Raw genomic sequence first — 13994 nt, 5'->3', positions numbered from 1 at the left:
AGGCGTGTGTGCAGGACTGTGCGCCTGGGTGTGTCCGTACAGGTGTGAGGTGTGGAACTGAGGGGGTGCACAGACATGAAGGGGTGTGTGCAGGCAGGTGGGAGATGTGTTCCATCGCGTGAAGTGCGTGTGTGTTGTTGTTGTTGAGAGCGTGTTCGTGTGTATTCCCTCTGCTCCCAGAGGCCGGGATGTGCACCCAGGCACAGACAAGACACAGGCGATGTGCGGGCACTCTCACACGAGTGCAGGGTGCACACAAGTGTGAAAATACACGCAGGTGTGGGGGTGCTCATGTGCCCATGAGTCAGGGATCATGCAAACCCACGCACACGGGTGGGGAACACACTTGCCCCCCAGATGCAGGGGATGCAGACCCACACACACAGGCGGAGACACCCAGGTGTGAAGGGATGCGCAAAGCCCCGCTGGTACGGAGAGCGCGGATTCTCCGTCAGCGCCCGGAGCTGCAGGTGCGCTCCCCCCAGCCCCCTCTGCCTCCCCGCCCACCCCTCCCCGGCCCGCCCCGCCCGCCCGGCGCCCCGAGGCTCGGCGGAGGGCGGCGGGCGGCCCGGGCGGGCGGAGGAAAAGGAAGCGGCCCCGGTGCTCCCCGCCCGCCGCCGCCGCGCGTCGCCGCAGCTGGGGCGCGGCGGGAGCAGAGCTCGGGCGCGGGGCGCTCGCACCGCTCCGCATCGCACGGACCTGCCGGCAGCCCCGGAGATGAGGAGAGTTTGCACGCTGCCCCTCTGGCTCTGGCTCGGGATTGTCTCGGAGGCAGGTGAGCTGCCGGGGCTGCGGGCTGCCCTGCCCGCCTTGATGCCCGTTTCGCACCTGCGGGCTCGCTGGGGACGGGGCTGCTCCGGCGGGACGGGACGGGACTCGGAGCCTCCGCCCGCGTGTCCCCCAGACCCCGCAGGGACCCGCACTGCCCGCCGCGGCGTCCCTCACCCGGGACGGGGATGTGCCGTGCCCTGGCGCTGCCCGTCCCGGGCTCCCCCATCCCCGGCTGGGACCGGCGCTCCCGGTCCCGAGGACCTCAATCCCCGACGGGGACCGGCTCAGTCCGTCCTGGGGTGCCCCGTCTCAGACCGGCGCTGCCCGACCCATCCCCGGCAAGGACCGGGTGTCCCCGTGCCCGCCCGGGTGTCCCCGACGGCGGTGACAGCGTGTCCGCAGCGACAGGACGGGGCTGGAGGACCCTGCTGTGGTCCCCGCGAGGTGGGGGGCCGAGGGGACCCCACGCCGTGCTCATGCCGCGGATGTCTCGCTGCGAGCGGGGAGAAACCCCACGGGACCCTCGCGGGAGGGATGTCGCTGCGCGGGGACGCGCCCGGCTGGAGGGCAGGCTGGAGGCCAGTCCCGGCTGTTTATTTACTTTTTCACGCACAGAGTCATTAATTTGTGTGCGCCGGGGAGGAAGGCGCGAGGAGGCGGGGGTCCATGCAAGGCTGTCCAGCCTGCCTGTCCCAGCTCTGGTCCGCCTCGGAAGTCACCCGAGGCAGATCCCGGTGAAATGCTTTCCCTTCCCATAGCACTTCTGTGGCAAACGGCTGCTGGGCAGAGAGTGCAGAACCATGGCAGAGATGGGGCTGCAATGCCCTTCCAACAAGCAAAGCCCATGAGACAGGGCAGAGCTGGGTGGGCACTGCCAGCGCAGTGGGGACAGGACACCCCACCAGATACTCCCAGAGGAGCTCTTTCTTGCACGAGTAAAGCATTTACAGCCCAGATCAGAGCAAGACTGAAAGAAAGTTAGTAATGATGCAACCTTGCAATGTGGGGAAATGAATTTTGGGACCACAAATAGAAATTTCTGTAGCATCAGCTCAGTGACTCGCTACCACCAGTGGCATTTGCTGCTATCATTGAAGTGAGCTCACAGGAGAGCTGCAGGTGTGGCACGAACAGCATCACCAGCAGTGATGTCAGTCTTCTGTGCCAACCTGCCCTGCCCAAAAAGCTGCTGATGGCTTTGGTGTCATGGGGCCAAAGGACACAATGGATGCTGGAGCTCAGGAGATGCTCAAGGAGCCTGGGCAGATAGGAACCTGCTGCCAGTGGCATTGCAGTGGGAGCAACTGTTCAAAGCTCTCTTGTTAGCAGTTTGTAAAGCACAGTGTAGCTGCTGCCGGGTTCTTTCATCTCCTGGAGGTGCAGGAGCAGTGCCCGGGAGACTCTGGCCAGCGCAGCTGTGTGGCCTCGTCGGCACAGGGCTGAGCAGAGCTTTGAAGCTCTCAGTGCTGCCTGATTAGTGCAGCGATGAAGGGTGGTGTGGAGCTCATCTGGGGGATGGTACCATGGGGATTTGCTTCCCCTCCTTCCATTCTATCAATGGGGACAATTTGTCAGTGTGTAAAGGACGCACAATTTTCTCATTAACCACAATCCCAATGGGGTGCAAATATTTGCTCCCCTTGGAATCAGGGATGTGTGTGTGAGACTGTTCTACCTGTGAAGGATGAAATAATCATCTCAGGATAATGAAAGGTCTGTTCTGGCACCACAGTGCCTGTTTAAATGGGCCAACGTTAGAGGATGCTGTGTGTAAGAGCACAAAACTCTTACACATTCCAGCTCCATGGTGCTCCCAGGATGGAGTGGAGCTGGGGAGTTGCTCTGTGCCAGGCAGTGAGATTGGGGAAACAGGCAGAGGATCAGCCCCAGCATTCTAGATCATCTTGGCCTCTCAGGGTAACCCTTTGTGAGACCATGTGCTCCCTGAAAATTCTGGACACAGAGTAGTGCTGAGCCCCCCACAGCCAAATAATCCCGCTGGGGACACTGGCTTGCTGCTTCCAAGGGCATTGCCCATTGTGTGAGGGATGGGCCCGTGCTTGTGTAGGAGCTGAGCCGATTGTGCTGGCTGCTGCTGCCTGCTCCCCTCTCGGATCACACAGAATTCCCGGCCGGGAGCTCGGACAGCCCCGCGCTGACCGTGCCAGCAGCAACAGTTGCCTGTGCAGCTGGGATTCGAAGCAGTTGCTTTATTGCAAGTAATAAACATGGGCCATTTCAGCAACACCCTTTCAATCAACAGCCCTGACTGCACAACAACCCCACCAGGCTCAACCCACAGCGATGAGCCAGGGTCTCCAAGGGGAGTGGGTGTTTAAAGGAATGCAGCCCGTGGTCCCTGGGGGCTGCCAGGGAGGGGACAGCCACGGCTCCTGTGCTCTGCTGTCTGCTTAAGGATGATTTCATATGAGTGAGCTGCAACTACCGCCCTGAGATTTGGCTTGGGCACGCGAGCCCGCGGCTCACTGCCTGCACAAACACCCACCAGGGCGTCACTGAGCTCAGACTGACGTCTGGTCAGAGGGACACTCCCCCAGCAGCACAATGTCCCCAGCCAGTGCAGGCAGGGTGGACGGGGCTTCCTCCAGTGTATCCCGTTCCACTCTGCTGCCTCTCTCCCGGGGGCTTGCTCCATGCAGGATCACTGTCCCCAGGGTTTCTCTTGGCCCTGCGTCGTTGCGGTGTTTTCCGGGGCAGGCGTGGGAAGGGCAGGTGCTCCCAGCCAGCCAGGAGGGAACAGGCTGTTCCCGGCATCCCGAGGCAGTTCCTGGAGAAAGAAGGGGAGAGCGGGATCCCACGGGAACGGCAGCAGGAGGGAGGGGACCGTGGCCAGGGAGCAGTTTCTCCAAAGCCATAGGGGACATCCACCACACTCTGGAGGTTGCCTTGCAGAGCAGGAGGGGGCTCTCGGTGGGTCCCCAAGGCTGTCCAGTTCTCAGCAGCTCTGGGAAGCAAGGTGAGCCCTGGGGATAGCACCTATCTCACTCGCCTTCTCCTCAGCCACTCCAGCTGGCACAGCAGAGGTGACGTTGCATTCACTAAATGGACTGAAACAGCCCCAAAACAATGGGTGCAAGGCAGGGGACTCCTCACTCCCAGTCTGGGGAGGGCTGTGCATTTAAACCAGGTGAGAGGGAAGCTGTATTAAGCTGCGGGTGATGGGGAGCTCCTGCAGGTGCAGGGAGAAGCAGAAAGCCCTGCCACGGCCGTACCCCGCAGGCTCCAGTGCCCATGGAAGGTGGGGAGCTGGCAGTGCTGGTGGTTTCCGTGTGAGGAATGACTAAAGCCACAGAGCTCTTCCGCTGGGAAAGGCAGGCTGGGGCATTGTGACCGAGGGCTGCAAAATCACAGTTCATCTGGAGAAGGCAGCTCCTGGTGGATTCCCGTGTTAGGAGCATGATGTGAGGCTGGTGGCTTGTTGCACGCTGCCGAGCAGCAGTGGAGCTCACCCTCACAGGGCCTTGTGGGAGCGAGATATTTGCCTGGGTCCACAGGCAGTTGTGCATGGAAAAATACATGGGTTTGCAAGGAGGAAATCCACGGGTGGTTAGTTCAAGCTGAAAGCCCCCCGTTCTCACCCTGGACTGTGAGCTGCAGGTGCCCGGTGCCATGTTTTGCCTTGACCTGCCCCAGCTTCCCCTGCAGCTCCCGCAAATCTCCAGCTGGGTGAGGCGTAGCAGTCAGGTACAGGTCCCACTCCTGCTGGGTGCTGGGGGGGGATCGTGACCTCCTGGTGTATGCCACGGTTTTCCGGGGAGACCAGAGCTGAGCCTTGCCCTGGGCCAGAGCTTTTGTCCTTCATTAGGAAAAGAAATACTGCTGCAGCTGCACTGGCATCTAGTGACTGGTTAAATGAATTCCAGGGGTTTTATTGCCTCTGGCTATCCCAGACCTTTGTTTCTCGTTTCACGTTGTTAAAAGAGGGGGTTAGCCAGGTCCCAGGGGGGCTTTTTCTCTTTGGTCAGAATAGTTCTGATGTTTTCGGCACAGCATTATTGCCCATCTGCGGTGCCTCATTGTTAAGGCAGAATAGTGGAAGCGGAGGTGGCCTGTGGTCAAGTCGGCGAGGAGGCACAAGCTCTGAGCCCCGCGTGGCCGCTCCTTTTGTCGAGCAAATCGCTCCATCTCTAGGTGCAAGTTCAGCAGAAGGAGGGTGAAAAACCTGGCCCTGCAGCAGCCGGTGCTGAAACTCCCACTAAGTTTTATAAGCTGAGGATATTAAGTGGGGAGTCTTGGAGTCTCTCCTAGAGTCGTTTCCCTGCTGAGGTAGCAAAAACAGGTTTTAGCCAGTGACTTGTATTTCACCTTACAACTTCTCCCACGAGTGAATTGTTTTTCTTGCTGGGTTTCTGCCCTCTCCTTCCAGGGCGAGGATCCCTCGTGCAGCCTTTGCGGCCAAACCTGGAGGTGCCGTGGGACGGACGTCATGTGCTAATGAGGGAGGATCAGTTTAGGGAGTCAGGAAAAGGCTCTCACTGGGCAAACAGGGAGGATAGGGTGATGGGGGAAGGCAAACTTTGATGGGGGAAGTGCTGTGGTCTCCTGTATCTGAGCACATAATAACCCAGCAGCTGCTGCTCCCCTGCTTGGGTTCTATGCAGTGAAAAGTAGCAAAGACTCCAGGGCTGCTCACAGAAAGGACCACGAGAAAGGGGCAAGTGGATTGCAAGCTGTCCTGGTCCCTGTTACTGATGGGCAGAGCCCCGGAGTGAGCAGAGCGAAAAAGGAGATGAAATTTTACTGGCCTGCAGCAGCCAGCCCAGGGCTGGTTACAACTCCTGGCAGAGCCTGGGAAATCCCAGTTCTGTTTCAGAGGAATTGGTGAAAGGAAAAGCTTGACTCTGCTCCTGGTGGAGGTGCATGCAAAGAGGGAAGTCATGGAGCAGCTCACTGATGTTTTTGGGACCTGTTGTCTATGTGTTAGGTGTAGCTGCCCACCCATGTGCAGGTGTGGAGGGGTTAAGCCTTCTCCTGGCTGTGGCTCCAGCTGGCTGGGAAAATGCCAGCCAGTGCACCAAGTCTGCCCACCTTTGTCTGCGGTGCCAGCAACAGTGACACAGCGCCCAGGTTCTATCCCACCTTGGCCATACCACCCTCCCTGGTGAGACCACCTGCTCAGCAGGCTCTGGGGACCAGGGTATCCCCCAAGGAAGGGTTAAACAAAGAGGAGCAGTGCCAATGCCAGGCTGGGTGTCCAGGTTCTCCCTTGGCGGAGGTCAGTGGTGGTTCATGGGAAAGGAAAAATTGGCAGCTGGGCCGGATGTCCCTGCATTTCCCCTCTTCCTGCAGCCGCCTGAACGATGTTCCTTATTTAGCTTTCCTGACGGACAGGAGGAATCTGATGGCGGAAACTGTCACTGCCTGATAACAGTTCAGGGACCCCTTTATGATGGGCGGCACGGCAGGGAACAGGGCAGCACTGCCCTGGCTGGGAGGGGACAGCCAGGGCTGCCCTTTGCTCCGGGTTCTGGGGGATGGCCAGGCAGGGAGGGAAGGGCACTCGCAGCCTTTCCCTTTGCGCTGCTCTGTGTACAAACCCCCTCAGTGCTACTTAAAAGACTTTCAAGACTAAGAGGTGATGGTGTGTGTCTATACATTACAGTAATATTGGCTTTTTTTCCTTCTTTTTGGTGAGGTATCTGAGCTGGTGGAAAGGGCCATGGATGGGCAGAGGGGAGGCATGGAGCAAAGCCACCCAAGGTCTGAGACCAGGTGAGGCTTTGTACTCACTGGCAATGAGGATATGAAGAGCAGCCAGCACTGGGATGATCCAGCAGGAGCTGGAAGTGATGACCAGTGCCACAAGTTGAGCACACACATCAGTACTGGGAGCAGATCCCATATAAGAGTGCACTGCTCAAGCAGATGAATGCAGCAAAGGAGTTGTTCCTCCACGTTTTATTGTCCATGGCTTTCTCTTCATGGAAGATGGCATCTTCTTAGTGTCTGAGCCATTCTTCTGTATGTGCCCATGGTGACCAGTCTCAAACCCACAAAAAGTCCTGAAACACAGCTTGTATGTCAATGGATCCATTGATTTTTGCCTTGCATCTGTAGAGGCCACCAGGCTGATGCCATACCAGTAACGGCATCGTTTCCATGGCAATTAATGTACTTTAAAAGGGCAGAATGTACAGCAGGACTGTATTTACTCAAGAGCAAGCCCTAAGCAAAGCAGCCCTTGTCACTGGCCAGGGCATTGTACTCTCAGTCTGTGGAATGGCCAGGTTGGCATTGCTGTGTTTCGCATTGGGATGCAGGATGTGGTGAGCTGGTTCAGCCAGGCTGGATGGCACAGGGCTCCCAGACCTGTGCAAAGGCTGTGCCACAGCCTTGCACCTTGAGACCACCATTCCTCTGCTGCTCAGAGTTCTGTGTTCCCTAGGGTGGTTAGAGCTGCATACTCCAAACTGCACCTCTGTTTCAGTCTTAGCTGAGGAATGTTAAAAATCTCACTGCAAGATGCAAAATCTCAGCAAGAACTCACAGGGGTTGTGTCAGTTCTCTCTGAGCCATCCACCGTCTGACCAGGTCACCCATGTGAGCACCCATGAGTCGCAAGACTGAGGTTTAGGTCATGAAACCATGGTGGTACCTCAGAACCAAATGCTTCTCACTTCAGCTGAGTTCAAATCCCTTTTGTGTTTGCTTTCTGTCACCAAACAGCACAGGCAGGGAGACTGGTGCAAAGGGAATTGCTGTGTCTGTCTGTGTGTGTTCCTCTGCTGCTCTGTCTGTGTCACAGGTGTGTGCAAGGCTGGGGGACATGGGAAGGAAGCAGGAGCTCCTGCTCCAAACCCCAGGACATGTTTCAGATGGTCATGCTGAAGATGAGGTACCCTCGGGGGATGACAGGGATTTGCATCCTCCTGGCTATTTTGAGGCAGAAAAAGCAGCAAAATTCATTTTGCAAGATATTTGTTTAAAGTTATATGTGTTTTTTACGGTGTCACTTTCTAGCATGTGTCATTTCAGTGAGATGAGTTAACTTCCTGCTGCATTTTCCTGGGCAAGAGTGATTTCACCCATTCCCTCGCATAAAAGTTTGGTGTAGAGCCCAAGGCATTTGCTCTATGTTCAGCAGGGGGGAGAAAGGCTTTTTTGGAGATGCTCCAACCTGTCCTCAAGAAGGCGTTGAAGGAGGTGATAGCTGAGCCAGCTCTTAGCCTGCATGGTGTCTGCATGCATCCATGTTCCCAAGACTGCCTCTGTACTTCAGCCAGGTTGTATTAAACCCCACAGTTCCCCCCTCTTCCTACTGGACATCCCAGCTCCCTCCACCTCAGCAGCTCGCAGCTGCATGTGGGGACTGGCATGGTCTGGCTGAGGGTAAAATGAAAGAGCAACATCAAAACAACTGACGGCCCCAGCCTCGGGAGACAAGGCCAGAAGGAGGCTGGGAGGCAGCAGGATCATGTGGAGTGAGCAGTAGACAAAGGAAGGAAGTTTTTATTACTGGGCCAAATCCTGAACTCCTTCAGTTGTATTTAGGCCAATGTCTCAGTGACTTCAGTGGAGCTTGGTCTGAGTAAAGAGAGAAGGAAGAGGTTCAGAATCTGGCCCCTGAGTAATTGTGTCATGTGGGAAGTTTATAAAGAATTTGCAAGCTCACGGTGGCTTTGCTGAGCAGCTGGTTGTAGCCACTGAGCAGCACCCTGGCACCCAGGCCTCCCCCAGGTCACTGTCCCCTTCCTCTCTGGGTCCTTCCCCATCCTGCAGTGGGTTCTCTGTTCCAGCTGCTGGCAGGGCAAGTTGAGGCTTGGCAGACCTTGCAGGGCACAGCGAGGTGCCCTGAGCTGGGCAGTGGCTCCACAGGTTTATGAAGGTCTGTCTGCACCTTCACAAGCCTCAGGAGACCCATGGAGGGTTTTGGGGTCCTCCATCATCCTTCTGAGTTACAGAGGCACTTGAGCTCTCCATGTAGCAGAGAAATCTGTAAAAGGTTTGTTAGTTTTATTTATTCTACAAAAAAGCACAGGGCTGTGTAGCAGAGGCTGGAAATCCCTCCACTAATTTCCCAAATTGATTTGGGGCACCATGTATGTGTCTACACAGACACATGTGTGAGCTGACAGTGAGGTTCAGCTCCAGACTTAGCTCTACATCTCTAACTTGTTTTCCCCATTTCTGAAGTGTCCACTGAGATGGATGTTAGATGTAGTGACCTAAAAAAATAAATACTGACATAAGTGCGGGTCAAGCCAGTAGTTTCCATGAATGACAGTAAATCTTGACATTTACTGAGGCAGGAGGGTTGGGCACGAATGGTGGTTTATACTCAGATTTGGAATCTGCCAGCTCAGAGTGATGGCAGCAAGCGAAATCACACCCAGCAGAGGTGACTGCATCCAGCTCCCACAGAAATCCATCACTCACACCCTGCACCTCCCCAGCCTGAGCACAGTCCCCAGAGGGGCATAACTGGGTCTGAGTGGCCATCAATCCCTTCCCCACACTGCAGTCCCTGGCCCTCAGGAAGCAAAGGGCAGAGGTTTAACAGCATGTCCTGGAGTGTGGCAGCCAGCTGCAGAGTGGGATGATCCCGTGGGAGATGCACTCATCCACACCAAGATCACTCACCCTGGGCAAGCAGTGCATGGTCCTTGTGCTGGGATGAAGCATGGGGGAAGAAACTGCCTTGGCTCCAAAAGGAGTTACCTGGTGATGCCTTGTAAAGCAATTTAGTTAACAAAGTGTGCATCTGAGCCTGACGCCTCCTCATGGGGTTTGTTGGCTGTTGCCAAACTGTCAGACTTGGCAGATCCTGGGCTGTAAGTGCTGGCTCTGGCAGTACTGCTGATGCTGGGATGGGATCAGGGCATATCCTGGTCTTTCATCTCCTCTCTGTGCTGTGACATCCCAGTGTACAAAGGAAGGGCAGTTGCAGAATATCCTGTAGTGCCCTGTTCTGGGCAAGCAGACTCAGACCCAGGATGTGTCCCCTTGGGTGACAGTGTTGAAGTGGGATTTTCCTCACCATGTTTGCTTACTCCTGTGCTAAAAAGACTACTTTTAGTGCTGCACCGAGTGTAGCATGGTGTCCACAGTTTAAACACGAGGATGGAGTTTGTATTGTAGGGAAGCAGGAACCTTTCCAATGATGTCAGTTACACCAGGATTGTGCCCAGCCCAAGATGCAATCCTTGCTGCCAAGGTGCCTGCATTGCCCAGTGTTGCCTCTCCACAACATTCACAATATTTATGGCTGTTCCTCACCCTTGGCTGCTTAGACAAATAAAGCTTGATGCAGCCTGAGGCAGTTAATCCCTGGCTCTCCAGCCTCCCATCAATAACAAGGAGTGGGTGGCATTTGAAAGAATGCACTTGGGGAGAGGGGGAGTGCTGGGATCTATTTTTTATATGGAGGGGGAAATCCAAGCCTGCCTTCATCGAAGATAAGCGACGTGGCTGGGCTGAGCTCTGGCTGAGAGGTTTTAGTGGTGATAGAAGGCAGGAGACTGCAGTGTTGGCCCCATGGTAACCTTTGCCAAAAGAAAAACACTTCTTAATACAATAGTGATTAAAAAAAAAAAAAAGAAAAATAAACAGGACCCCACATGAACTTAGGAAACCTGTTCTGGCACAAAGAGAGATGTGTATGATTAAATGAATCTGAATGGCACTTGGAAGGACTCTGGCCTTCAGATCCACATTTCTGGGAGTGGGGAAGGGCTTGTGTCTGTCCTGGCCCCTTTGGTCGGGTATGGTGCCAAAACACCCCTACTCCCAAATGGCTTCTCCTGGATTTGTGGACCAAGCAAAAGTGTCTTTCTTTCATCCATACCTTGAATTCCCAGGGGGCTGGAGAAGCCATCATCAACCTTGCCCCTCAGCTCTGAGCATCAAGTACCTCATGGTGACCAAATAGGGAGAGCCAAGGAAGTGGCGTGTTGTTTCTCTAGCACCGTTTCCCTGTTGGTACTTGTGCTCCTTGGCTGGAAGTCATTAGCATGTGTAAACGCTTCCTTCCCATCTCGTCCGCTTGCGTGCTCTTCCCACTGCTCTGCGTGGCAAGGGAAGCACCTTGGAGCAGGAAAACAACAGTCAGCCTCTGCGCACTAACAGAGAGTAACTGCGTGTTTATGGAACTTGGTCACCCTGTCGTAAGCTATTTTTAAAAAGCAGAAGGAGGAGGTTTAGGTTATTGGACTTCAAATAGCACCAGAGTCCTATACCGCCATTTAGGCTGGGCGTTTCATTGTAGGAATTGTGCTGTGATATACAAAGTGTGACATTTCCAACTCAGCCTTTCTTGGAAGGGAATTAAATTAGTTTCATAGCTGCATGAGGGATGTTATATGGAGGTGGAGAGAGCAATCTGTGCAGATGTTAAACAGCCAGCTAATCTCAAGTGACGCGAATGCCCCAATACACTTTGGCTCTCAGAGATGATGATTATCATCTCCTGCTGCAGTGGGTCCTGGCTTGTGGTCACAGCTCTGTGCCAAGAGAAACTGAGAGCGTGTGCATCTGTAATTTGCCATCAATGCCCTGGACAGCCCCACAGGGCCAGACTTCCTTCCACTGCCCTGATTCTCTGCATCTTCAAGCCTCTTTGCCCAGCAGGGAGCAGATGGGATCACTGACGCAGGGCTGAGGTGCAGCCCAGAAAAGTCCTGTGTGAGGGGAGAGCTTTGCTGTGCTCTTTAGAGCCCATCCCTCCTGGGGATTCTGCAGAGAACAGAGTAAGATTTCATTAACCACATCAGGGAAGGCTCTGGGTTTGGGCTGCTCTGGCTGCTTTAAGGAATGGCAGAAAGCCAAGCTGAGCTGCGCAGCGGAGGGTTGAAATTTCTTATCTCCTACATGCTGTAGGTGCATTTACCTCAGGGATCCCACCTCCCGTCCTGCTCGCACCGAGGGCTCTTAGATCTGCAGCGAGCGCTCAGAACTCCTCCATCAGCCCTCACTGCTTGTGTCTGACCTCGTACCTGAGCCTTCCTTCCTCTGCCGCTACCTCTGATGACTAATTCTCCTTTGAAGAGTGTGTGCCTGTGATCTTCCTGGCTCCCCTCATGCCCACTCCACCCAGGGTCGTGCCAATGCTCATGTGTGCACGTGCAGGTGTGCACGGAGAGACTGCGCAGGGAGGAAGGCTCGTGCTCCCCAGACAGCAGCTCTCCCTATGCCCCTAATCACTCTTCCCTTTGCTTTATTATTATTATTTTTAGATTATACTCAGCGCTTGAAGCTCCCTCTTTGATAATCAGGAAGTTTAAATTCCTCCTGCATTTCACTTGTGCTTCCTACTTTCGGCACCCGTCCTCATCTAATGTAGCTTTTTCATGTTGCATTGACTCTGGGCTAAATTAATTTTCTTTGTTCCCTGTGTACCTCTAATTAGAAGGAATAAGGATTCCTTCTTTCTTGCACCAGTATACATTTTTCCAAGCCAGAGGATCCCAGTTTCTGCTGCCCTTCCCTCTGTGGCTCAGGCAGGGATGGAGGTACACGGAAGCTGTATGACAGCCTTCCAGGGAGCCTAGAGCAGATGGGGAGTTGAATGCAGGTTTTACAAGGCCAAGATAATAATCTAATTGCAAAACTATTTTTTCCCCACTTACCCTGTTTATCAATCAGCTTCTCTTGCACCCCGCAGCTGGAGATCAACTTGAAGGTGAGTTGTGCTGCAGAGAACAGGCACTGCCAGCTCCAAGGCAGCTGTTTGTTTTGAGGGCTCTGAGTTGATTTCAGATCACAGCTAAGTAGCAAACATCTGGATGCAGGCTCCAGGGACATGAAGATGGAGGAGCAGGTCTTTTCCATTTGGTACATTGTCTCCCAGCGCAGCTGCAGGGCTTGCAGACCTCTGAAAAAGCCCAGCACAGTCAGTTTGGCACAGCAGGCTGGGCAGGAGGCAGGCAGGGCACCCCAGGCTTTGCTTACATGGGGGAAACCTGCCCTGAGTGGCATTCAGGGTTTTTTCATTGTCCTGCTCAGTCTGTCCATAAGCAAATAGTCTTGGGAAGAGTTAAACTTTGAAGGCCAGCAATTAAGCCCACACACATCAAGGAAAAAGCAAACCTGTGACTTGTTTTTTTCTTTCCAAATGCTACTGCTCTTTTCTCTCCATGCTCAGTGCCGACCCTTGGGCTCCGTCTGACTTCCCGGTCAGCTGCCTCTGCCTACTCATCTCCCAGTGAGAGTTGGATGCTGAGGCCTCACGTGGCTTAAACTCCATCTTCCCCAACAACACACCTGCAGTTTGCTTCAGCAGGAGTTCACCTGAGCTTCTGGAAATGGCTCATGATGGAGCTATAATTGATGATGTTGCATCTGAGGGTCTCTCTCCACTGTTTTTTAGGTTTTTCCCTTCCTCTGTGTTCATGCAGCAAAGTCCAGGTACTGTGGGCAGAAGCCTCTGCCCAGGTGCTGAAACTGGTCTTGGCTTTGCCTTGACTGCCAGCAGCCTCAGCATGGGCAGCTGGAGCTCTGGGAAAGGGGGTGATGCCCTGGCATGGACAGGAGGTCCTGGAAGTATCCACTGTGTTATGGCAGTGGGTGGTTTAGAGACTCCTGGACCTAAATGTCTCACCTGGATCATAATGTGCAAGAGCTGGTAGTCACTTGTCTTCTGCGAGCTTACCTCTCTTTGGGAATCTCTCTGTGGGTATCCCACAGTGGAAAAGGGCACAATTTAACTGAATTGCATGAAGAGGTAGTTGGTCTGCCCCGTAACTTCGTCAGGTATGGTGTAAGAAGCAGTGGATTGTAATTTTATTCCATCATTTCCATCAATCACTGATGGGCTGACATTTCTTCTTAGTGGCCAAAAATGTGTCCTTAGGGTCCCATGTGGTTTGTACCCACAACTGCCTCAGCCCAACAAAGCCCCTGGGGTTACACCTGGATAGTTATGGGGTAGAATTAACCTCCGAATCCTGCTGTGGTAAGGCATCTCCTGAGCAATCCCAAATAGATGAACTGGAGGGAGCAGCAGTACAAGCCTTTCCCAAGACAATTGCCCAGAGATCCCCAGGGCCCACAGGGGGATGTCCCTAGCCCATCCTGGCCATGCATTTGTGCTGGCAATACCTTATGCCAAGTAGTGGTCTTAGAGAGACACTCATTTCACACAAGCTGGGACTATCCTTTGCATCCTTTCAAGTAGGGATGTAATGAACGGTGTTAGTTGCTGATATCAGTCCCCTAAAGCCATCCGATGCCTCTGCTCCTGCACCACGTTAATCACACCCTGCTGG

General features: G+C 54.3%; 1 protein-coding gene across 1 annotated transcript in view; it reads left to right on the top strand.

The window, feature by feature from the left end:
- The first annotated feature begins 672 nt into the window (after positions 1-672).
- Positions 673-13994, top strand: part of FLT4 (fms related receptor tyrosine kinase 4) — a 57666-nt gene continuing 44344 nt past the window's right edge. Inside the window, exon 1 of the mRNA XM_066329140.1 lies at positions 673-775. Within this exon, the coding sequence (XP_066185237.1) occupies positions 718-775 (58 nt within the window). The 5' untranslated portion in view covers positions 673-717. The remainder of the gene's footprint in view (positions 776-13994) is intronic.

The sequence above is a fragment of the Sylvia atricapilla genome, chromosome 14, assembly GCF_009819655.1.
Source record: "Sylvia atricapilla isolate bSylAtr1 chromosome 14, bSylAtr1.pri, whole genome shotgun sequence".
Classification (NCBI taxonomy): domain Eukaryota; kingdom Metazoa; phylum Chordata; class Aves; order Passeriformes; family Sylviidae; genus Sylvia; species Sylvia atricapilla.
This window is presented reverse-complemented; position numbering and strand designations above follow the sequence as displayed.